The sequence below is a fragment of the Salmo salar genome, chromosome ssa21, assembly GCF_905237065.1.
Source record: "Salmo salar chromosome ssa21, Ssal_v3.1, whole genome shotgun sequence".
NCBI classification, from domain to species: domain Eukaryota; kingdom Metazoa; phylum Chordata; class Actinopteri; order Salmoniformes; family Salmonidae; genus Salmo; species Salmo salar.
The window spans coordinates 26,967,074-26,991,306 of NC_059462.1; the positions used below are offsets into that span (position 1 = coordinate 26,967,074).

Genomic DNA, 24,233 nt, shown 5'->3' on the forward strand with positions numbered 1-24,233 from the left:
GGGGGCCCCGGCGTATGCTGTTCGAGCCATCCTGGACTCGAGGCGTCGGGCGAGGGGCCTTCAGTACCTCGTGGAGTGGAAGGGGTACGGTCCGGAGGAGAGATGCTGGGTGCCGGTGGAGGACGTCTTGGACCCTTCGTTGCTGCGGGAGTTCCACCGTCACCACCCGGATCGCCCTGCGCCTCTTCCTCCGGGTCGTCCCCGAGGTCGGTGTCGGCACACTGCTGGAGCCGCGCGTCAAGGGGGGGTAGTGTCACGACTTCCGCCGAAGTCGGTTCCTCTCCTTGTTCGGGTGGCGTTCGGCGGTCGACGTCACTGGCCTTCTAGCCATCGCCGATCCACTTTTTATTTTCCATTTGTTTTGTCTGTCTTACACACCTGGTTTCAATCCCCCAATTACTTGTTCATTATTTAAACCTCTGTTCCCCCATTTTTGTTTGTGAGTAATTTTTTGTCTTGTATACGGTCCGTTATTGTGGGCACGGTATATTGTGTTGTATTTGTGAAATACTTGAGTAAATACGTTGATTACTCATATCTGCTGTCCTGCGCCTGACTCTCTACACCAGCTACACACAGGCCGATTACAGTTGCATTCATTCACTTTCAGTGCTGTGACCTTCACCAAGTGAGACCCTAAGTGAATATGGTGTTAGTTAAATTATTTAAGAGAACACAATACATATTTCATGAGGCCTTCTTTTGAGTGCCTAGTTTTACCCTAATACAACTAGTTTACAGCAGTGATGTTACGTTTGATACCGGAGCTCCGGCGCATGTGTCAAAATTACTAAGCTGCAAACTTCGGAGCAGTGTGCCGATGCATGCATCACTTTATCGGAAGTATGTCATCAATGACATCCGAAGCTTTGTTGGATCACATGCTTTTCAAACCATGTGTTGCAAATGCAAGATCCCAGTGATTTCGCTGTGGTTCTAGTGCTTCCTTCGATTCCAAGCTGCTTTCAAACACCAATCTCTACTGGACAGTGTACTTACAAATATAATTAGGATTTTTTACAAAAATGTTCACCTGACTGGTAGTTTAACAGGTAGAGTAGGGAACGATGGAACAGTCAGGGACCTGAGGGTATGAGGTCAAATCTTATTGAAGGCACACTATTTTTAAAATTGTTTTTTGTGAAACCACACTTTCTGTTGTTCAAATAATTTGTTTCATTTAGTATAGTATAAGCTTCTCTCTTAAGCATCCTAAATAATGCCATAGATTCCGTTTTTGAAAACTAGTAAACTTGAATGCAAAAAAGGGAAGCATGATGTAAGCTACAAACCTGGTATTCCAACTGATTGTAGACTACTAACGCCAACAATTAACTGCTGCGCCAAGGAGTTTTGATGAAAATAGTGGGGAAAAAATGTCTATCTGATAATCACACATTGTTATCTATTACTGACTAGCAGATGTCACTTATTTGCATTGTGAACAGATAATGAAGCTCAGAGTAATGAACTGTTTTTCAGCCCAATTTGGTGAAAGCGCAGAAGCCTACAGAAAGTGTCGAAGCCTTTCGGAAAGCCTCGGTTCCCATCACTGGATTATATGCCTAATCCGGTCTGCAAATCACATTATGGTGGCTTGCAAAGTGATGTGTAATTATTATTAGAATCCAGCCAGAGTGGGAATATCCAACATTTTGAATTTTTATTCATTCACAACCTGCATTCAGAATGACTGCTAAGGTTGGGAAGATTAAGATATGAGCATCCTGGCATATATTATATTATTATTAAATTATAGATTCTAACCTCCTGTACTCTACAGACTGAAATGCACCAAAGTCCAGTTCCATTTCAGCCCTTAACCTCTTCTCTTAGAGCCCTACCCATTTTGCTGTTCACGGATCAGAAAATAATTGTTTGGTGAAATAAATATGCCAGAAGAGTCATCATATTCTTAACACCAATCAGTTCCCATAAAATCCAAAAATGATATAAGGCATAGGAGCTTTGGGAAGGTGCAAGAGGTGGAAATGGAACCAGGCCCCAAAGACCACCCAACACCCAGGTGATCCTTCCCCCAAATGAGATGAAAGGTCAGATGAGGTAAACCCAAGTCACATTATGCTGGCTTGCAAAGTGATGTGTAATTCATATTGGTATCCAGCCAGAGTGGGGATATCCAACATTTTGAATTGTATTAACTCTAGTTATCAACTCTGGTTATTAACACCAAACACTGGGGTTATTTTACACCAATGAGTGTTAATTTAACTCTTTACAGTGTTAATGTATCTCTTGAATCAATACTAGAAATGTTAAACTGAAAAATCAACACTAGCCAATTTTCGGTGTGCTATGAAAGGATCACACACATCTGCAGGCTTCCATACATTTCAAGAACTGTAGATGCCACATCAAGAACCCCACACTTAACTGAAAGGTTCTTTAGAGGTCTCCAAGGAACCTTAAGAGCTGAGGAAGAACCATTTAAAAACCTACATTTTTTTCAATGTATGCTCAAAGTATGTGTGTGTCCAAACCCAAAGTGTGTGTGTGAGTCTGACCATTATGAAGGTTGTCACACAAGACTGAGGTTGAATATGAGGCATGAAGAGAAACAGGTATCCATGGCATCAGATACCCCGGAAATCCCACACCCATCTCTCTCCACTGTTCTGAGAATAAAAGCCCCACTCCCATCCATTCCCTTTATGGTCTAACACACAGTCACATGCTATGCATCTGCAGAATATGAACCTCTCACGCTACACAACACATCAAAGACATGAATACATAATGTACAGTGACATAAATATATACATTAAGGTCCAACAGGAGTTTTCTTACTGGTTTAGATCAGACATGTGTTTCCAACAGGATCTGCTTTTCATATATCTTGTCGTATATCACTGAGGTATTTCTCATAAATGTCTAAGTCAACAACATCTGTAGCTACAGGACTATGTCACTAGTTCACTAATCTAACACTCTGTACTAAACACCCTGAAATGAACCATGGTCCAGTTCCATTTTGGCCCCTGACCCCTTGTCTTAATGCTCAAATCCGTCTTTTTTTTCCAAATCCGTTTTGGACTACTGACTGTCAAACAGCAAGTTACAAGTGACCAAATCGGATTTGTGTGTGGTCAGACAGCAGTCATTTACTGACAACGGTACGCTAGTTGTCATTGTAACGATGGGTGTGTGTGCAGTGGTGTAGGCTGATTGGTGGTGGTGCTTGTGCTTCCTATCACTCAACATGATCCAACTTCTTTTAAATATAATTGTTGGCTAGCCACAGCAGTCAACTAGCTAGCTAGGTAGCTGTTTGGCTTTCTATCACATTCACTCATTTCATTGTAAACAATTAACAAGCTAGTTAGCTACCACATGTCAAACTGTCAACAGAGTAGCAAGCAAGCAACAAGATATACTGAATAACAGTCTAAAAAACCCTCAAGGGCAAACAAATCATATTTGACCATTCAGATACAAGTCACATGTGGCTCAGTTGGTAGAGCATGGTGTTTGCAATGCCAGCATGGTGTGTGCAACGCCAGGGTTGTGGGTTTGATTCCCATGGGGGGGCAGTACAAAAAAAAGAAAGAAAAAAAATGCATCAAATGAAATGTATGAACTGTATTCACTACTGTAAGTTGCTCTGGATAAGAGCGTCTGCTATGTAAATGTAAACAAACATGGCCAGGAATTAGAGTGTTCACAGATCGGAAAGTAGTTGTTCAGTGAAATAAATAAACCAGAAGAATTCATCATGTTCTTAACACCCATCAGATTGAGAACAATTTAAGGCATAGGAGCTTTGGGAAAATGCATGAGATGACAATGGAATCAGGCCCCAAAGACCACCCAGTTGGTACCCCCCACATTTCCCATTCCTTTTTAGGAGATCCACTTTAGTCAATCCATCAGGTTGCTGTTCACACAATTTGTGATCAGGATGTTTTTTTCTCCACAGATGCTCCAAATCTAACTTCTCCAAGGATTAGGCAAACATGACCCACACTCACACACATGCAACCACTAATGTATGCACACTGTACACACTGTACACACACATGCACACACACACATGGAAATAAATAGCTCAGCTAAGTAAATAATATTCTAGCCACTTAAAGGTAAGCGCAGGTGTCCCATTAGCTTTAGATCTCCCTTTCATCACCCCCTTTCTCCTTCCTGCTCTCTGTCTCTTTAACTCGCCTTCCCGCTCTCTGTCTCATTCTCTCTCTCACTCTCCTTCACTTGGTCCCTTCTATCACCAATGATCTACTTCAGCAGTTTTTATCATTAACCTGTGGCTGGCACAGTTGGGGTGTTTTTGGTGGTGATGGCATGTGTGTGTCCCAACATATGCCCTTTGTATGCACAATTGATAGGCATTCCTTATGGTAAAACTACAAGTACATTCCCTTTACTCTGACCCTCCAGTTTGACCCATGTCACATTTGAGGGAGCGTGTGAAGGCACCCCTGTTTGACGGGACTGACCCAGATAAAACTAACCGAATTGGGCTGAAGATGGAGGGATGAAGAAGAAGGTATGAGCGGAGGGTTTAGATGTGTAATAAAAGGAAAGGAAAGAGCCAGGGCAATAGACCACTCTATCAAACCAAACTAGACTTATTGACTAACGGATAAAGACTCTTAATTGACAGAGTACAAAAATTCAATTCAAAAATGACTTCACTACAATTCAAATGAGAAATGTCTCATGAGCATCCTCAATAGGTCAACAGCTTTTCTAGGGGTAGTGTTATGATATGGGGGGGAAGGTCACCCAGCTACCACATTTGGTTCCTTGGATGTTGTTGGAACGTACCTTTTTGGTTTCCCATTGGTTCTGGGAAGGAAGCCATAAGTTTTCTGACTGGTAATATAGAAAATTTGTTAAACGTTCTGAGAATGGAAGTGAACATTTTGGCAGTCCTGGGAAAGTTTATTTTTAGGTGGCAGGGAGGTTCCTCAAAGGTTTTCCTGGGGGGTTTATTTAACGCTCTGAGAAAGGAAATTATAGGTTATGCTGAGGTTTTTTAATAACTTCCTTTTCAAAGGATACCCCATTTCACAGGAAACAAGCACTCATTAAGATCAGGTGTGACCAATTAGTTGGCCACACCTGAACACACTTAGCAAGATAGAGAAAAGAGAGTTGTGTTGATGCTGAGAACGGAATGTTTAAAAAAAAAATAACATTCTTAAAACGTTACTAAAGTTTTCTTGTGGTTTTTAAGTAAAATTTGTTATATATTTTTTTTTATACAGTGAGGGAATTAAAATTAAAATTATAGACTGATCATTTCTTTGTCAGTGGGCAAACGTACAATTTCGTGGTATCCAATTGGTAGTTACAGCCTTGTCCCATTGCTGCAACTGCCGTACAGACTCGGGTGAGGCAAATGTCAAGAGTCGTGCGTCCTCTGAAACACAACCCAGCCAAGCTGCACTGCTTCTTGACACGATGCCCGCTTAACTTGGAAGCCAACCGCACCAATGTATCCGAGGAAACACCCGGCGACTGTTTCAGCGTGCATTGCGCCCAGCCCGCCACAGGAGTCGCTAGTGCGCAATGGGACAAGAACATGCCTCCTGGCCAAACCCTCCCCTAACCCAGATGACGCTGGGCCAATTGTGTGCTGCCCCATGGGTCTCCCAGTCACGGCCAGCTGCGACAGAGCCTGGACTCGAACCATGATCTTTAGTGGTACAGATAGCACTGAGATGCAGTGCCTTAGACCACTACGCCACTCGGGAAGCCTAAAGTTTTCTTAACGTTCTTCAAACTATTTGAGAACATGACTCTAAATAGAATCATGAGAAAACCTGTAGGAAATGTTATGCTGAAGTACTGAAAAACATAGACAAACGTTACCAAAATTGAAATTATACGTAACTATGTTTGAAATTTTAGGAAACGATCTGTTAATATAATTTTGTCAAGTTCCTTAAATGTCAAGCAACTATCTTGCACCATTCCCAGAAAGTTGTGGGAAGGTTGTATGCAAAATAACCATAGGACAACCACACTCTTACCAAGCTCTAAGAAACATATGGTTCTCAGAACGTTATGTGCTAGCTGGGTAGTGTTAGGACATAGACAACACACTATCCAGGATACACTTCCACACTACATCCCCAGGTGGCAGCAACCTGGTCTAGGTTCTGAGCCAAAGCTTGATAAGCACATCAGATGCTGCCAATTAGGGTGATTGTCAGTCAGAGTCTATTTTTGAGTTTCGAGTTTGGGCATGCCTTTGGAATTTTTCCTTTTTGTACATATTTATGTTTCGTCACCATCTGAACAAATAATAATCCTCTTGGACTGGCCAACCATGAGGTCAAGACGGAGCTGGCCTTGAAGACGAAGCTGGCCCTGAACTATGATTTCTCACATAAACATTCATTACGTTACAGTCCATGTAACTTGGCCTAGGACCCCTAGACAAAGTGAATGCAACAATATCCGTAGGCTAGTTATTGGGCTCATAACAGTAATGAGTGATATATAAACCAATACGAAGGAAAACAGCAAGGCCGCCACAGAATTTCCTGACTCTGTCCATCTGTCCAGCCTCACTGTCTCATAAAGCGATCACCAAACAATGTCCTATTTTATGGAAAGCACCACAGCCGATGAAACAGTGCTTAACTAAACAGAACACACATAATCACACAGACACACTCACACATTCCCTCAGCTTTGATTTTATGTCTTAATGGGAATCGTGCAAATGTGTGAGGCCTGGTATGTGTGTGCATTTGTGTGTGGAATGAAGTTATACTGATCCAGGAACAGACTTTGCCCAGAGAGGGTCAGGGAGGTTGGGAGGGTTACTGGGGTGAGGGCGGCACCTCTCAAACATGAGTGGGACCTCATTTAAGACCGCATGCTACATACACACACACACATGCTGCAGCTCAAACAGTGACCTAGGAGCCCCATTCCATTCCTCCACACATGGGCTTCTCATCTGAGGCTCCTAGCTGCTTCCTGATAACCAGTACAATGGCTACTTCCCCTAATTGTACTGCAGGGTACTCTTTATAACACAGGCATTATTTTGGCAGAGGATGTGGCGGCCATTTTCCTGGCCTTATCGCCACTAGACATCTTCCCCTCTTCGCACCGGACACAGGCCTTCCTCCCCCATTAAAGGGTAAGAAGCATGAGTTTTTACTTAGCAATGTAACAACAGTGTGGTCAAAGACTTAGTAACTTGTAGTAACGATCTGGTTATCTATAAGTAAGAACATAGCTATGTTTTGGGGTTATTACATATTTATTAACTTATTTCTGGATATCTTCTAAACTACCCATAATGCACTATTTCTCAACGTCATACAGATAATCTACTCTGTGCTACCTACCCTTTAACAGAGCACTTAGGTGGGTCACTCACGTCCCTGCCTGTCAACTCTTCGGGTGACCCAAAAACACACATGCGCATGGACTGTATGTCTGCACAGACGCAAGCATGTACAAATATGATTTCATGGATGCTCACACACATACATACACGAGGGTATTCACACGCCTACAAACACTTCCCCTAGCATTCATTAAGGAGGACTTCCCACACATAAACAAAAATTGTCTTCTTTCAATACAATACATTTCTCCATTGACACAGGATATGGAATGCTGGACCTGAGTACTACTTTAGAACTACAGTCTGCCTTCATTGTATTACAGAAAAACTTGATTGACATGAAATTAGTATTGAATGCAGGTAAAACTAAGTATATGTTGTTCTCCAAAGCACATAAAAATAACTCTGATTTAAGCATATGTATTTGGAGGGTGTCTATAATGATTGTGTCCCTGCTTATAAGAATCTGGGCATCTGGATAGATGAAAAGCTGTCTTTTAATAAGCATACTGACGAGTTAGTTAAGAAGCTGATAATAAAAATGGTCTTCTTCTATAGAAATAGGTCCTGCCACTCGATAAATAGTAGAGAGCAGATTATTCGGTCGATGTTCCTATCGATCCTAGACTATGGCGACATCATCTATATGAACGCATCTGCAACTTCATTAAAGCTGTTAGATGCAGTTGTTAATAGCACACTGTGCTTTATTATGGGCGACGGGTTTAGCATTCATCACTGCATTCTCTACTAGAAAGTTGGTTGGCCCTCTTTGATGTGACGTAGGTTGATACATTGCTATGTTTTCATTTATAAAGCCCTTTTACAAAAAGTCCCACTGTACCTACCCTAACATCATTACTAAACTTTAGACATACGAGTTACCACTCCCGGACTCAGGGATGGCTAACTCTGGAAATTTCTTTGGTGTCTACCAAGTTAGGTAAATCAGCTTTTAGTTTTTTTAAACCTTACTTGTGGAACAATTTTTTTAATATATATTTTTTATTTCACCTTTATTTAACCAGGTAGGCTAGTTGAGAACAAGTTCTCATTTACAACTGCGACCTGGCCAAGATAAAGCAAAGCAGTGTGACACAAAGTTAGTTACACATGGAATAAACAAACATTCAGTCAATAATACAATAGAAAAAGTCTATATACAGTGTGTGCAAATGAGGTAGGATTAGGGAGGTAAGGCAATAAATAGGTCATAGTGGCGAAATAATTACAATATAGCAATTAAACACTGGAGTGATAGATGTGCAGAAGATTTTTTTTAAACATTTAGTTCACCTTTATTTAACCAGGTAGGCAAGTTGAGAACAAGTTCTCATTTACAATTGCGACCAGGCCAAGATAAAGCAAAGCAGTTCGACACATACAACACAGTTACACATGGAGTAAAACAAACATACAGTCAAAAATACAGTAGAAAAATAAGTCTATATACAATGTGAGCAAATGAGGTGAGATAAGGGAGGTAAAGGCAAAAAAAGGCCATGGTGGTAAAGTAAATACAATATAGCAAGCAAAACACTGGAATGGTAGATATGTAGTGGAAGAAAGTGCAAAGTAGAAATAGAAATAATGGGGTGCAAAGGAGCAAAATAAATAAATAAATACAGTAGGGGAAGAGGTAGTTGTTTAGGCTAAATTATAGATGGGCTATGTACAGGTGCAGTGATCTGTGAGCTGCTCTGACAGCTGGTGCTTAAAGCTAGTGAGGGAGATAAGTGTTTCCAGTTTCAGAGATTTTTGTAGTTTGTTCCAGTCATTGGCAGCAGAGAACTGGAAGGAGAGACGACCAAAGGAGGAATTGGCTTTGGGGGTGACCAGAGAGATATACCTGCTGGAGCGCGTGCTACAGGTGGGTGCTGCTATGGTGACCAGTGAGCGGAAATAAAGGGGGACTTTACCTAACAGGGTCTTGTAGATGACCTGGTACCAGTGGGTTTGGCGACGAGTATGAAGCGAGGGCCAGCCAACGAGAGCGTACAGGTTGCAGTGGTGGGTAGTATATGGGGCTTTGGTGACAAAACGGATGGCACTGTGATAGACTGCATCCAGTTTATTGATTAGGGTATTGGAGGCTATTTTGTAAATTACATCGCCGAAGTCGAGGATCGGTAGGATGGTCAGTTTTACGAGGGTATGTTTGGCAGCATGAGTGAAGGATGCTTTGTTGCGAAATAGGAAGCCAATTCTAGATTTAACTTTGGATTGGAGATGTTTGATGTGAGTCTGGAAGGAGAGTTTACAGTCTAACCAGACACCTAGGTATTTGTAGTTGTCCACATATTCTAAGTCAGAACTGTCCAGAGTAGTGATGCTGGACAGGCTGGCAGGTGCGGGCAGCGATCGGTTGAAGAGCATGCATTTAGATTCACTTGCATTTAAGAACAGTTGGAGGCCACGGAAGGAGAGTTGTATGGCATTGAAGCTCGTCTGGAGGTTAGTTAACACAGTGTCCAAAGAAGGGCCAGAAGTATACAGAATGGTGTCGTCTGCATAGAGGTGGATCAGAGAATCACCAGCACCAAGAGCGACATCATTGATGTATACAGAGAAGAGAGTCGGCCCGAGAAATGAACCCTGTGGCACCCCCATAGAGACTGCCAGAGGTCCGGACAACAGGCCCTCCGATTTGACACACTGAACTCTGTCTGAGAAGTGGTTGGTGAACCAGGCAAGGCAGTCATTTGAGAAACCAAGGCTGTTGAGTCTGCCGATGAGAATGTGGTGATTGACAAAGTCGAAAGCCTTGGCCAGGTCAATGAATATGGCTGCATAGTATTGTCTCTTATCGATGGCGGTTATGATATCGTTTAGGACCTTGAGCGTGGCTGAGGTGCACCCATGACCAGCTCGGAAACCAGATTGCATAGTGGAGAAGGTACGGTGGGATTCGAAATGGTCCATGATCTGTTTGTTAACTTGGCTTTCGAAGACCTTAGAAAGGCAGGGTAGGATAGATATAGGTCTGTAGCAGTTTGGGTCTAGAGTGTCTCCCTCTTTGGGGAGGGGAATGACCGCAGCAGCTTTCCAATCTTTGGGGATCTCAGACGATATGAAAGAGAGGTTGAACAGGCTAGTAATAGGGGTTGCAACAATTTCGGCGGATAATTTTAGAAAGAGAGGGTCCAGATTGTCTAGCCCGCCTGATTTGTAGGGGTCCATATTTTGCAGCTCTTTCAGCATATCAGCTATCTGGATTTGGGTGAAGGAGAAATGGGGGAAGCTTGGGCAAGTTGCTGTGGGGGGTGCAAGGCTGTTGACCGGGGTAGGGGTAGCCAGGTGGAAAGCATGGCCAGCCGTAGAGAAATGCTTATTGAACATTTTAATTATGGTGGATTTATCGGTGGTGACAGTGTTTCCTAGCCACAGTGCAGTGGGCAGCTGGGAGGAGGTGCTCTTATTCTCTATGGACTTTAGTGTCCCAGAACTTTTTGGAGTTGTGCAACAGGATGCAAATTTCTGTTTGAAAAAGCTAGCCTTTGCTTTCCTAACTGCCTGTGTATATTGGTTCCTAACTTCCCTGAAAAGTTGCATATCGCGGGGGCTATTCGATGCTAATGCAGTACGCCACAGAATGTTTTTATGCTGGTCAAGGGCAGTCAGGTCTGGAGTCAATCTTCAAAATGTTTTGGAATGTGATGTTTTAGTTCCTCTAGGCCAATTCAGAACGCTGATTGAGGACCTTTTTACTGATGAATGTCTTTGTTTTATGACCGTGTTTTTCTTTCTGTTTGCATTTTGTATTTTTATTTTGGGTGTGTATTTTCTGTAATTTATGTAATTCAGGGATCATCTGTAAAAGAGACCTTGGTCTCAGTATGACACCCTGATAAAATAAAATAACCCAGCAGCCACAGTAGGCCAGACTCATCCTGGTCACTACCACGATCCTCTAATACATGCCCTAGTGGCCACTGTACCTCTTTTTTTGTTGTGTAGCAGTTTCCCGCTATTAGAATACTGTGTTTCCCGCTACTAGAATACTGATTTTGGTCAGTTACTATTTTCCTCCTCGAGGACAACTGTTGATTTTGCAGCAGGAGTATTCACATACTACAAGCAGCACTAATATTAATTGTTATGTAGTTAAGAAGCCAATAATCACTAGAGCAGACTGTTTGCCAGGTTAAATATTCTGCATCCAGAAATATCCTGTTCCTCCCACAGAACCCCTGATCAAACACGCTTCCCATCACCTCAGGCATCCGCTTCCCGCCAATATGAGACACATCTGTAAATGTATTCTCCAAATGGAGAATCACAAGAATCACAAGAAGGTCCTACTCTGAATATCCTGTTAACATTACTGCCTCCAAACCTTTGCTTCCCTTTGCAGGTAGGTCAAATATAAAACCCCTGTGTGTGTGTGTGTGTGTGTGTGTGTGTGTGTGTGTGTGTGTGTGTGTGTGTGTGTGTGTGTGTGTGTGTGTGTGTGTGTGTGTGTGTGTGTGTGCATTTTCTCTCAACACATTAACCCAAAAAAGTATGGCATTTCCATGGAGACCAAACAACAGGAAATCATAATGAAATATGATATCCCATTGCATTGTGGTCCATAACCCTGAGTCCTTGGCTTCTGGCACAGTAGGGTCAAACAGTCAAGACTAATGCACATGACCTTGCTCATGTACATATGGGACTCTAGCTCTCCTTATTACCACACCATATCTCAATTAGTGAGCTAGAAAGCAGCACTCTTCCCTATGCAGTCCCACATCTGTTTGGCTACAGAGGAACGTAAATATAATGGTAATAGATTATAAAATCTCACAGGCAAACATCTTAACAAGGAGGCATTGGGGTAAAGCTGGGGGATTTCCGAATATACTAGAATATCGAGAGTGCAGCTGCTGTGATTCCTGGGAAAGAGTTGTACTGTAAAGGGAAAACATGGTCAGGGAGATCAGATGGGAATGAGATATTAAACAGATGACATGCTATAGGACGTTCCATGGTCAGTTAATATGTCTAAGCATCTAATCCCTCTGTGCTGAATGACTACCGCCCTGTCGCCTTGACATCCTTAGTAATGAAATGCCTTGAGAAAATTGTGAAAAGTCATATTCTCAGCGTCACCCAGAAGCTCCTCGGCCCATTTCAGTTTGCATATCAGCCCAGCAGAGGAGTTGATGATGCCATTCTCCTCAACATGGTGTACAGACATCTAGAGGGTGTACTCTCCTCATCATGGTCTAGAGACATCTAGAGGGTGTACTCTCCTCAACATGGTCTACAGACATCTAGAGGGTGTACTCTCCTCAACATGGTCTACAGACATCTAGAGGGTGTACTCTCCTCAACATGGTCTACAGACATCTAGAGGGTGTACTCTCCTCAACATGGTCTACAGACATCTAGAGGGTGTACTCTCCTCAACATGGTCTAGAGACATCTAGAGGGTGTCGTCTCCTCAACATGGTCTACAGACATCTAGAGGGTGTACTCTCCTCAACATGGTCTAGAGACATCTAGAGGGTGTACTCTCCTCAACATGGTCTACAGACATCTAGAGGGTGTACTCTCCTCAACATGGTCTAGAGACATCTAGAGGGTGTACTCTCCTCAACATGGTCTACAGACATCTAGAGGGTGTACTCTCCTCAACATGGTCTAGAGACATCTACAGGGTGTACTCTCCTCAACATGGTCTACAGACATCTAGAGGGTGTACTCTCCTCAACATGGTCTACAGACATCTAGAGGGTGTACTCTCCTCAACATGGTCTATAGACATCTAGAAGGAGCCAACTCCCATGTCAGGGTTTTGTTTGTTGACTTTTCTTCTGCCTTCAACACAATCCAGCCCTACATTCTGGCACAGAGACTCATTCGGGACTTCTCCTTAGATGGGGGCTGGTTTTGTGGCTGTTGGACTTTCTGAGCCAACGGTCACAGCGGGTCAAAATAGGTCCCCACGTGTCGAACATATGCAACACCAACACAGGCTCTCCTCAGGGATGTGTTTTGTCCCCACTCCTGTACATCTTGTACACTAATAGTTGTACTAGTTTCCATCCTGACAGACACCTCGTTAAGTTCGCTGATGACACTGCCTTGATCAGCCTGTTGCATGATGACGAGGAACACCATGGCCCGGTCCTTTTTCATTTCACCTTTATTTAACCAGGTAGGCTACAACTTGTTCTCAACTAGCCTACCTGGTTAATGTTAATTGTACTATACTGACTCTGTTTTACAAATCTTTCATTGAGAGTATTTTAACTTTTTGTATTGTTTGTTGGTTTGGCAATTTCACTGTCAGCCAGTGAAATATGCTGAGAAGGATTATCACCACAGCAGATATTTAAGGTCAAGGCCCTCTGCAAGGCTCACAAAATCATTTTAGACCCAAGCCACCCCTTGTACCCGGACTTTGAACTACTCTCCTCTGGGCGCAGGTATACGGCACCCCTCGGCATTTCAAGAACTTTGAACATTTCTTCAAATGCAGTCGCAAAAACCATCAAGCTCTATGATGAAACTGGCTCTCATGAGGACGCCACAGGAAAGGAAGACCCAGAGTTACCTCCGCTGCAGAGGATAAGTTTGTTAGAGTTACCAGCCTCAGAAATTGCAGCCCAAATCATGGAGGAGGTGTTATGGTGTGGGGTGCTTTGCTGGTGACACTGTCTGTGATTTATTTAGAATTCAAGGCACACTTAACCTTTATGGCTACCACAGCATTCTGCAGCGATACACCATCCCATCTGGTTTGGGCTTAGTGGGACTGTCATTTGTTTTTCAACTGGACAATGACCCAACACACCTCCAGGCTGTGTAAGAGCTATTTGACCAAGAAGGAGAGTGATAGAGTGCTGCATTAGGATTGTGGAAGTCACGTCATCTCCGACCTCAACCAAATTGTGATGATTTGGGATGGGTCGAACCACAGAGTGAAGGAAAAGCTCAGCATATGTGGGAACTCCTTCAAAACTGTTGGAAAAGTATTCCAGGTGAAGCTGGTTGCGAGAATGCCAAGAGTGTGCAAAAGTGTCATCAAGGGTGCTGAATAATCTGAAATATAAAATATTTTTTTATTTGTTTAACTTTTTTTGTTTACTACATGATTCCATGTGTGTTATTTCATAGTTTTGATGTCTTCACTATTATTCTACAATATAGAAAATAGCAAAAATAAAGAAAAACCCTTGAATGAGTAGGTGTTCTAAAGCTTTTGACCAGTAGTGTATTTATATGATAACATCTACTTTGGCAAGGAATTAATAAATATGATTTTGATAGGTATAACATGTATGCTATGTAAAAAGCTTAATAATATTCACCTGACATAAAATATGGAATTCTAAAAGGGCACAGTAGCCACATTGACATACACTGAATCTGAAAAAGTTCCAATGCTGAACTGAACACAGGGTAGTCTTGGATACTGCCTGTCTAAAAATAGCCTGTGTTCTGTCCTTGTATCACTGGTATCAGAGGCTTGGCCAGAAGCAGCACAATACACAGAGGGCCTGAGCCATGTCACATGCTTTCATCAGGCAAAATCTGATAAGAGACTAGGACAACAAGCATCTTTATCTGGCCCAGAAAATCACTTTATGATATTAAATATCTTATTGTAGATCTGAACCCTCAGACCTCCTGACCATATCTGGCACAAACATTACTGATCAGGGGCAAACAGGACCACACTCAGTATCTGGATAATATGTGTGAAATGTTTGATAATATATGTGATATCAACAGATTGGTATTTTCTGGGTGACCACAATATTGACTGGCATTCATCAAGCTGCCTACACAAGAAAAAGCTTCAAACTTTCAGTGCCTGCAACCTGGTTCAGATTATCAGTAAACCTACTAGGGTATTTACAAACACCACAGGAATGAAATCATCCATATGTGTTGATCACATCTTTACTAATGCTGCAGAAATCTGCTCCAAAGCAGTATCCAAATCCATTGGATGCAGCTTTTGACATTATCGATTATAATCTGCTGCTGGAAAAATGTGTTATGGCTTTACTGTCGAACAGAACAGAGAGTGTTCTTTAATGGAAGGCTCTCCAACATATTCCAGGCAGAGTCAGGCATTCCCCATGGCAGCTGTCTAGGCCTCTTACTTTTTTCAATCTTTCCTAATGACCTGCCACTGTCTCTAAGTAAAGCCCGGGTGTCTATGTATGCTGATGACTCAACACTATACACGTCAGCTACCACAGTAAATTAAATCACTGCAACACTTAACAAAGAGCTGCCGTCAGTTTCAGAATGGGTGGGAAGAAATAAGTCAGTTCTAAATATTTTTACAAAACTAAACATCGCATTTGGGACAAATCATTCACTAAACCCTAAACCTCAACTAAATCTTGTAATGAATCATGTGGAAATTGAGCAAGGTGAGGAGTCTAAACTGCTAATAGTAACCCTGGAGCGTAAACTGTCATGATCAAAATATATTGATGCAATAGTAGCTAAGATGGGGAGAGTTTTGTTCATAATAAAGCACAGCTCCGTCTTCTTAACAACACTATTAACAAGGCAGGTCCAACAGGCCTTAGTTTTGTTGCACCTGGACTACTGTCCAGTCGTGTGGTCAGGTGCCACAAAGAGGGACTTAGGAAAATTAGAATTGGCCCAGAATAGGGAAGAACGGCTGGCCCTTAAATGTATAAGGAGGGCTAACTTGTATTTGTGAGAAGTATTGACATGTTGAATGCACTGAGCTGTCTGTTTTAAACTACGAGCACACAGCTCGGACACCCATGCATACCCCACAAGACCTGCCACCAGAGGTCTCTTCACAAATCCAGAACAGTACTATACTGAACAAAAATATAACTACAACATGTAAAGTGTTGGTCCCATGTTAAATTAGCTGACATAAAAGATCCCAGAAATGTTCCATAAACACAAAAAACGTATTTCTCTCACATTTTGCATACACATTTGTTTACATCTCTGTTAGTGAGCATTTCTCTTTTGCCAAGATAATCCATCTGTCATAAGCGTCGTTGTATGTAGACCAAAACGCAGCGGGTATGTGAATGCTCATCTTCCTTTTATTGAAGAAAAACAAAACAAAACACTTACACAAAACAAACAACGAAAACAGTCCCGTAATGTGCTCAGACTATACAAGGGAAACAACCACCCACAAACACAAGAGAAAATTAACCCACTTAAATATTGCCTCCAATTAGAGGCAACGACAACCAGCTTCCTCTAATTGGAGGTCGTTCCAAAACCCCAACATAGAAATAGAAAATCCAGATAAACACATAGAAATAGAAAATATAGAACATACACCAAAACCCCAGAAACACACAAAACAAACACCCTCTGCCACGCCCTGACCACACTACAATAACAAACAACCCCTTTTACTGGTCAGGACGTGACACCATCCACCTAACAGGTGTGGCATATCAAAAAGCTGATTAAACAGCATGATCCTTACACAGGCGCACCTTGTGCTGGGGACAATAAAAGGCCACTTTAAAATGTGCAGTTTTGTTACACAACACAATGCCACAGATGTCTCAAGTTTTGAAGGAGCGTACAATTGGCATGCTGACTGCAGGGATGCCCAACAGAGCTGATGCCAGAACATTGAATGTTAATTTCTCTACCAAAAGCTGCCTCCAACGTTGTTTTAGAGAATATTGCAATACGTCCAACTGGCCTCACAACTGCAGACCCCGTGTATGGCGTCGTGTGGGCGAGCGGTTTGCTGATGTCAACGTTGTAAAAAGAGTGCCTCATGGTGTCGGTGGTGGTTATGGTATGGGCAGGCATAAGCTTCAGAACACAACGAACACAATTGCATTTTAGAGAATGGCAATTTGAATGCACAGAGATACTTTGAGATACTCATTGTTGTGCCATTCATCCGCCGCCATCACCTCATGTTTTCGCATGATAACGCACGGCCCCATGTCACAAGGTTCTGTACACAATTCCTGGAAGCTGAAAATGTTCAAGTTCTTCCATGGCCTGCATACTCACCAGACATGTCACCCATTGAGCATGTTTGGGATGCTCTGGATCGACATGTATGATGGTGTGTTCCAGTTCCCGACAATATTCAGCAACTTTGCACAGCCATTAAAAAAGGAGTGGGACAACATTCCATAGGCCATAATCAACAGCCTGATCAACTCTATGGCTGTTTCATTTGAGTTTCATTTGAGGACAAAAATGTTGACAGCTGTGCCATACAGGTGTGTATGGTAATTCCCCGACTCATGGTGTATGAACTAATACACAAAACAAAGCTTGATTCAACAGTTGTTAATTCAAGCTCATGATCGGTAATAATTATTACTGAAAACACTAGATAGATGTCCGAGTACTAACTATTCAAAATGTTGTGTGTGTGTGTGTATATATACAGTATCAGTCAAAAGTTTGGACACACCTACTCATTCAAGGGTTTTTCTTTGGTTTTACTATCTTCTACATTGTATAATAATAGTGAAGACATCAAAACTATGAAATAACACATATGGAATTATGTAATAACCAAAAAAGTGTCAAAATATATTTTAGATTTTTCAAAGTAGCCACCCTTTGCCTTGATGACAGCTTTGCACACTCTTGGCATTCTCTCAACCAGCTTCACCTGCAATGCTTTTCCAACCATCTTGAAGGAGTTCCCACATATGCTGAGCACTTGTTGGCTACTTTTTCTTCACTCTGTGGTCCAACTCATCCCAAACCATCTCAATTCTGTTGAGGTCGGGTGATTGTGGAGGCCAGGTCATCTGATGCAGCACTCTATCACTCTCCTTCTTGGTCAAATAGCCCTTACACCGCCTGGAGATGTTTTGGGTCATTGTCCTGTTGAAAAACAAATGATAGTCCCACTAAGTGCAAACCAGATTGGATGGCGTATCGCTGCGGAATGCTGTGGTAGCCATGCTGGTTAAGTGTGCCTTGAATTCTAAATAAATCACAGACAGTGTCACCAGCAAAGCACCCCACACCATCACACCTCCTCCTCCATGCTTCACGGTGAGAAACACACATGCAGAGATCATTCGTTCACCACCTCTGCGTCTCACAAAGACACGGCAGTTGGAACCAAAAATCTCACACTTGGACTCATCAGACCAAAGGACAGATTTCCACCTGTCTAATGTCCATTGCTTGTGTTTCTTGGCCCAAGCAAGTCTCTTCTTCTTATTGGTGTCCTTTAGTAGTGGTTTCTTTGCAGCAATTTGACCATGAAGGCCTGATTCACGCAGTCTCCTCTGATCAGTTGATGTTGAGATGTGTCTGTTACTTGAACTCTGTGAAGTATTTATTTGGACTGCAATTTCTGAGGCTGGTAACTCTAATGAACTTATCCTCTGCAGCAGAGGGTCTTCCTTTCCTGTGGCGGTCCTCATGAGAGCCAGTTTCATCATAGCGCTTGATGGTTTTTGCGACTGCACTTGAAGAAACTTTAATAGTTCTTGACATTTTCCACAGTGACTGACCTTCATGTCTTAAAGTAATGATGGACTGTCTTTTCCCTTTCCTTATTTGAGCTGTTCTTGCCATAATATGGACTTGGTCTTTTACCAAATAGAGATATCTTCTGTATACCACCCCTACCTTGTCACAACACAACTGGGCTAATAAAACAATTCTGATAAAAATAAATAACAATGTGCACATTTTATGGACATTTTAAAAAGTGTGTAATTATTACATTTCTATGAATTTGATATTCAAAATGTTTCTAGTAAGTGACTATCTCAGGAATAGATTAGCGAGTTGTCATCACTGTGTAATTTTTTTTTACATGAAATAAGAACTTATCAACAAAAAAATTGTCCTGCCTCAACTGTCTTTCACCTACTGTACCCATTGACTGTAATGCCATTTAAAAAAAATATTTACTTCCTGAAGACCACTACAGTAGACAACAGAGGACAAAAACATTTTTGGTAACATGTTTTTTTTTCACCCCAAACACTTTGACTTATGTTACTTAAAAACAAAAGTGCAAATACCAAACTTTTTGGGGGGTCTCAGGAGGTTATTAAATCTGACTACTCTATGTGGCCTTCTATGGAAATTGTCTTTCTGGGCCGCATGTCAAAAACTGTAGGAGCAGTCGAAACCGTGCGTCTAGACTGGAACCTGCCCCTTGATTCATGCAGGAACCAATGGCATACTCGAGGGGGGCGTTCCTGCAAATGGAATGCCTATATGCAGGAATGCCCGCAGTTGCGGGCTGCAACTATTACCTAGAAATGCTCGAGTTGAGCTGACACGCCCACAGCCCGTAGAAAATCCGCATCCATTACCGTAAATGTACGCGTGCACACAACTGTCCCCTTGAAACATATTTATTAGCTGAATGTGTGCCTGGAACTTGAACCAATGCGCAATCGGCCTACTGTACCCTCTTACAGGCTGACCACACCGAACAAGGTCAGTGGTGGTAATGCACCAAATTTATGAAAGTTGCCAATCGCAATATAAAGTCAAGAGAAGAAAAAGCCTAGGAGGGGAGATGACTAGAAACGATTCAGTTGACCGTTTTATGTGTGGATTAATTGTCGGAGTAGAGGACCTTGTGCATTTCAGGTAAATTAACGACTCAATGTTTATATCCCAGGACAAATTAGCTAGCAAGTGCAAGCTAGCTAGCTAAATTGCATAAATGTGTAATGCTTTTCGACCTGTCCCCAAATGAATGTAATTGGTTGAGTTTGTTTTGATATTTTAACCTGCGAGTAGTGATCGCGTTTGGTGTGGGGGACAAAATAAATGTATGCACGATTGCGCACGCGCACAGCCGGTTTGGTTCCGTGTTATGCATGTGCTAATAGCGCAATTTAAATCATTCAAATGTTAAGTCGACGACTTGTCAACAATACTCCCCCCATGAAGAGTTGCAAATAAAACTTACTGCGTCAACTCCTGATGCTAGGATGGCAACGGAAAGACATAGAAACAGAAACCTAAAAGAAAAGGGAGAGTAATACACATTTAATACACATTTTACATGGACAATTGCTTCACATAACCGGGCCCATTGAGCACACAATGTCACTTACTTCAGGCTCTTCAGTTCAATCTGGTGTCTTGTCTGCATTGTCCCGCTCATCCGAACTTCAAACTTCATTCTTACTGCGCCTATCTTCTTCTCCAGGTGCGATTGCCCTAATGCATATCGGGCGGGCCACGAACGAAACTGAGACAAAAAAATGCAATTTATTTGTTGAACTGGACATTATAAAAGTACATTTAGAATATCAACACGTTTGACACCGTTCGCCCCACGCGTGCGTAAACGTTTGTGAAAGGTACCTATTTTTGGTGGACAACATTATTCAATGAATTGATTTACACATGATATTCATATAAAAATGGATGCAGTTAGAAATAGCTTTCAAGAATGGTTGGATTTGGAAAGCGACTTTGTCTGTAGGCTTTACGCATGGGCTGTCATACCCCTGTAGGCTATTAACAATGGAAATGGCAAAACAACATAAGACCTCTAGTCTGTATAGCTAATGAACGAGACAACAATTAGCACAAAAAGCACTTACAGTCGTTGTGTGCACTCTTCCAGGGACGTGTTGCGCTGTCGGGGAAGAGTCTCGCGGCAAGAACTCAAATCACCGCACAGTTGTCCCGGTCGCTCGCGCACCACACTAGCCTCAAATGTACAGACAAAATTACCAAAAGACTGAGGGCAGTCTTTCTCCTAACAGTCAAAAGTTGAAGTGGTCCTTTGTAACAGGGCTGTGTCCGTGCGTATGGGTGAGGGTGGTCGTAAATAGGGGGTGGGGTGGACGAGAAACAAGAACAAGTTGCATTGCTCAGAAGCTCACAACGTCTTGGGCAAAGATGCAGCCCAACGCACTGCACATGATCTGCTGGTAATCTACATTCCCCCTGAAGAACAAGAACGTTTCAACAAGTGGTCTTTAGTGGGCATTCGGCACAGTTGTACATACGTGTCCATTGCACCCCATCGCAATGATGGTCCATAGTGGTACGCTGGTTCTGTTGGTGGCTGTATCCTGCACTATATTTCGGACAGAGGCTAAGGTAAGGACAATTTAACTAACTTTTTAAATGAACATGTACAAACTGTATTATGTTACTACTATCTATGTGTCAACTTGAGAAGTAGGCTATAAGTTGTGTATTTAGAGTTTGGAGTTTTGTGAGGCACACTCATGGTGCGCTCCATGTCTCTCCAAGACTCAGCAGTGACCAGTGAGTGCGTGTGTTATGTTGTAAAATGTATTGGAACTTATCCATTTCTAATATTGCAATATATAGAGCTATGCAGTAGTTGTGAATATTGCCAAACATTGTTATGTCCAAACTCAGGGTAGCAAATTCTTAGGACTTATCACCATTTATCAGGATCATATTGGGCATCCAATGAATGCTTCAGAATTACAATTAAAAACATAGACAGATTTTCTTTTGATTTTTATGTGAAAAACAAACACAATTTAAATACGTGCTCCAAATATATAAACATATTCATTATATTTTTGTTATTAAAATACTTACATTAGACATCATGATACTCTGAATGTAATTGATTCACCTTCACAATACATGCTGCTCTGACTTATTCTGGCATCCTACCTCCAGAGCAAGGCAGCATTGTCAGTCACAGGGTTTAATGTGGGTCTGAGAATCTCTACAGAGACATTATTCTGCTAGGAGCGCTCTGTTCTGTCTGTTTTTGACAGTATCTTACATGCAGCTCTGTGACGAGTAAAGCTCTGTATTTCATATTACAGTAAACCTAATGTAATATAAATACGGTATCATTATTTAGATATCAGTCACTTTAAAAGATAATTCAAAAGGTTCAATAAATAAGAAATAAAATCAATAAGTCATCAAATCATTGCTAAAACGGGCAGATCAAATCAAAAGGAAAATCAAATAGTCAAAGGAAAGCGGGGGAGAAGGGAAATCAATACATATTTCTTGGATGTTTGCTTTCATTTCACAGTGTGAGGGAATCTTGCTTGAGATTGGGTTTTTTGCTTGAGTGGTTGGTCTGGTTATATGGTTGGCAGTCTGTCTGTGTCCTTTTGTTGGGGCAGGAGAAGGGGTGGGGTCTGGGCTCGCAGCAGTTGGGTAGGGTGGCAGTTAGTTTGGCCGCTGCTGTATCCAGGGTTGGCGAAGGGGTTGATGCTGGTTCTGGTGTTGGGACTGGGCACCGAGAACCAGGATCAGGAAAACAAGGGACTGCTGTAGGTGCTGGGTCGGGATCTGGGTCTGTTGAGCGGGAGGAAGGACAACCTGAGGAGCAAACAGACACACAAGGAAGCCCTTGACCCGGAGATCAGTGGTGGCATTTCTCTGTGGCCTGCTCCCTCCGGGTGAAGGTCTGATGTTTGGTCTCATCTGGTGTTCTGGTGCTGGGACTGGTACTGGAAATCGGGAACTGGGTTGGTGCTGGTACTGTGACTGGGCCTGCAGAGGGGAGGAAGGACAACCTGATGATTAAGCAGGCACACAAGGTAGCCCACAAGGTAGCAGGCACACAGGCACTCCCCTGTGGTCCGCCCACTCCGGGTGGAGGTCTGATGTTTGGTCCCTCCTCTGCACCTTGTCTGGTGGTCTGCTGCTGGGACAGGTACTGGAAACCGGGAACTGGGCAGAGGGGAGGAAGGTCAATGATGGCACTCCCCTGTGGTCCGCCTTCTCCGGGTGAAGGTTAGATGTTTGGTGCTGTGACTGGGCCTGCAGAGGGGAGGAAGGATAACCTGATGATCAAGCAAGCACACAAGGGAGCCCCTAGACCTGGAGGTCAGTGGTGGTACTCCCCTGTGGTCTGCTCGCTTTGGGTGAAGAATAGATGTTTGGTCCTTCTTCTGCGCCTCGTCTGGTGTTCTAGTGCTGGGACTGGTGCTGGATCTGCAGAGGGGAGGAAGGACAGCCTCAGAGTGAGCAGACACACCTGGAAGCCAGTGACTCGGAGGTCAAAGGAGGCAGTCCCCTGTGGTCAGGTCGCTCCAGCCGTAGGTTGGTATCTTTAAGGCAGTGTTTCCCAAACTCGGTCCTCTGGACCCCAAGGAGTGCTTTTTTTTTTGCCCAAGCCCGACACAGCTGATTCAAATAATCAACTAATCATCAAGATTTTATTATTTGAGTCTTCTGTGTTGTGTTAGGGCAAAAATATGAAACGTGGGGTCCTGAAGACCGAGTTTGGGAAACACTGCTTTACGGGGTTCCTTCCTCAGCACCCTTGTTGTGGTGGTGTTCTCTGAGTCTGGTCTGGTCTCTCCTTCTGTTGAACTGCTCCGGATGGTTGGCGGTTGGATGGTCCTTGTCTGGATGGTGGCCTGAGAAGGGCTGATGGGGAAAAAAAGTAGGGGAGGAGTGCTGTGGGCCAGGGGGAAGTAAAGCCTAGTCACGGCAGCGTGTGTATATGTACTGTATGTTCATATGGCATACCTACTTCTGTATCTCTGTGCTTTTTTAATAGTTTGTAAATTAACTCTAAGCTTTCAGAAATGTATTTAATTATATAGAAGCCTGTGGTCAGTTAATTTGTGTGTCAGTGTGTATCTATATCAGCTGCAAGTGTCTGCACCATCCAACACTTCACTTCCATACACTGACAGACAGCTCACATTGCATTTCTCTGTTACCTCTTAAATGTCCAGTGTGTCTTTTATCACAGCCTGGCTGTGCTCTGGTAATGTGTAGAGAATGCTGAACATGCAGCCCCCCCCACCTCCCCTCCCATCCATAGGGACATGGCTATACATTTTCATTAGCTGGGAAGGCAGTGGTATATGGATGGTTAGGAGAGTATTACTGTCAAGACATAGACTGTTTGGACAGGTTGACTGGAGCCATAACTCCCCTATCTACTTGAAAGAAGCTTTAGAAAGGATAGAGGGCAGACATGTACATAAAT

The 24,233-nt window shown here is 42.8% G+C and overlaps 2 protein-coding genes across 2 annotated transcripts in view; one reads left to right on the top strand and one right to left on the bottom strand.

The window, feature by feature from the left end:
- Positions 1 to 21,160, bottom strand: part of LOC106582131 (collagen alpha-2(IV) chain) — a 113,584-nt gene extending 92,424 nt beyond the window's left edge. Inside the window, exons 1-3 of the mRNA XM_014164896.2 lie at positions 20,878 to 21,160; positions 20,383 to 20,519; positions 20,235 to 20,286 (exon numbers count right to left, since the gene is read on the bottom strand). Of these exons, the coding sequence (XP_014020371.1) occupies positions 20,235 to 20,286; positions 20,383 to 20,450 (120 nt within the window). The 5' untranslated portion in view covers positions 20,451 to 20,519; positions 20,878 to 21,160. The remainder of the gene's footprint in view (positions 1 to 20,234; positions 20,287 to 20,382; positions 20,520 to 20,877) is intronic.
- Positions 21,096 to 24,233, top strand: part of co4a1 (Collagen alpha-1IV chain) — a gene marked incomplete at its 3' end in the record, with an annotated part of 33,925 nt that continues 30,787 nt past the window's right edge. Inside the window, 1 exon segment of the mRNA NM_001165264.1 lies at positions 21,096 to 21,382. Coding sequence (NP_001158736.1) covers positions 21,311 to 21,382 — 72 coding nt within the window.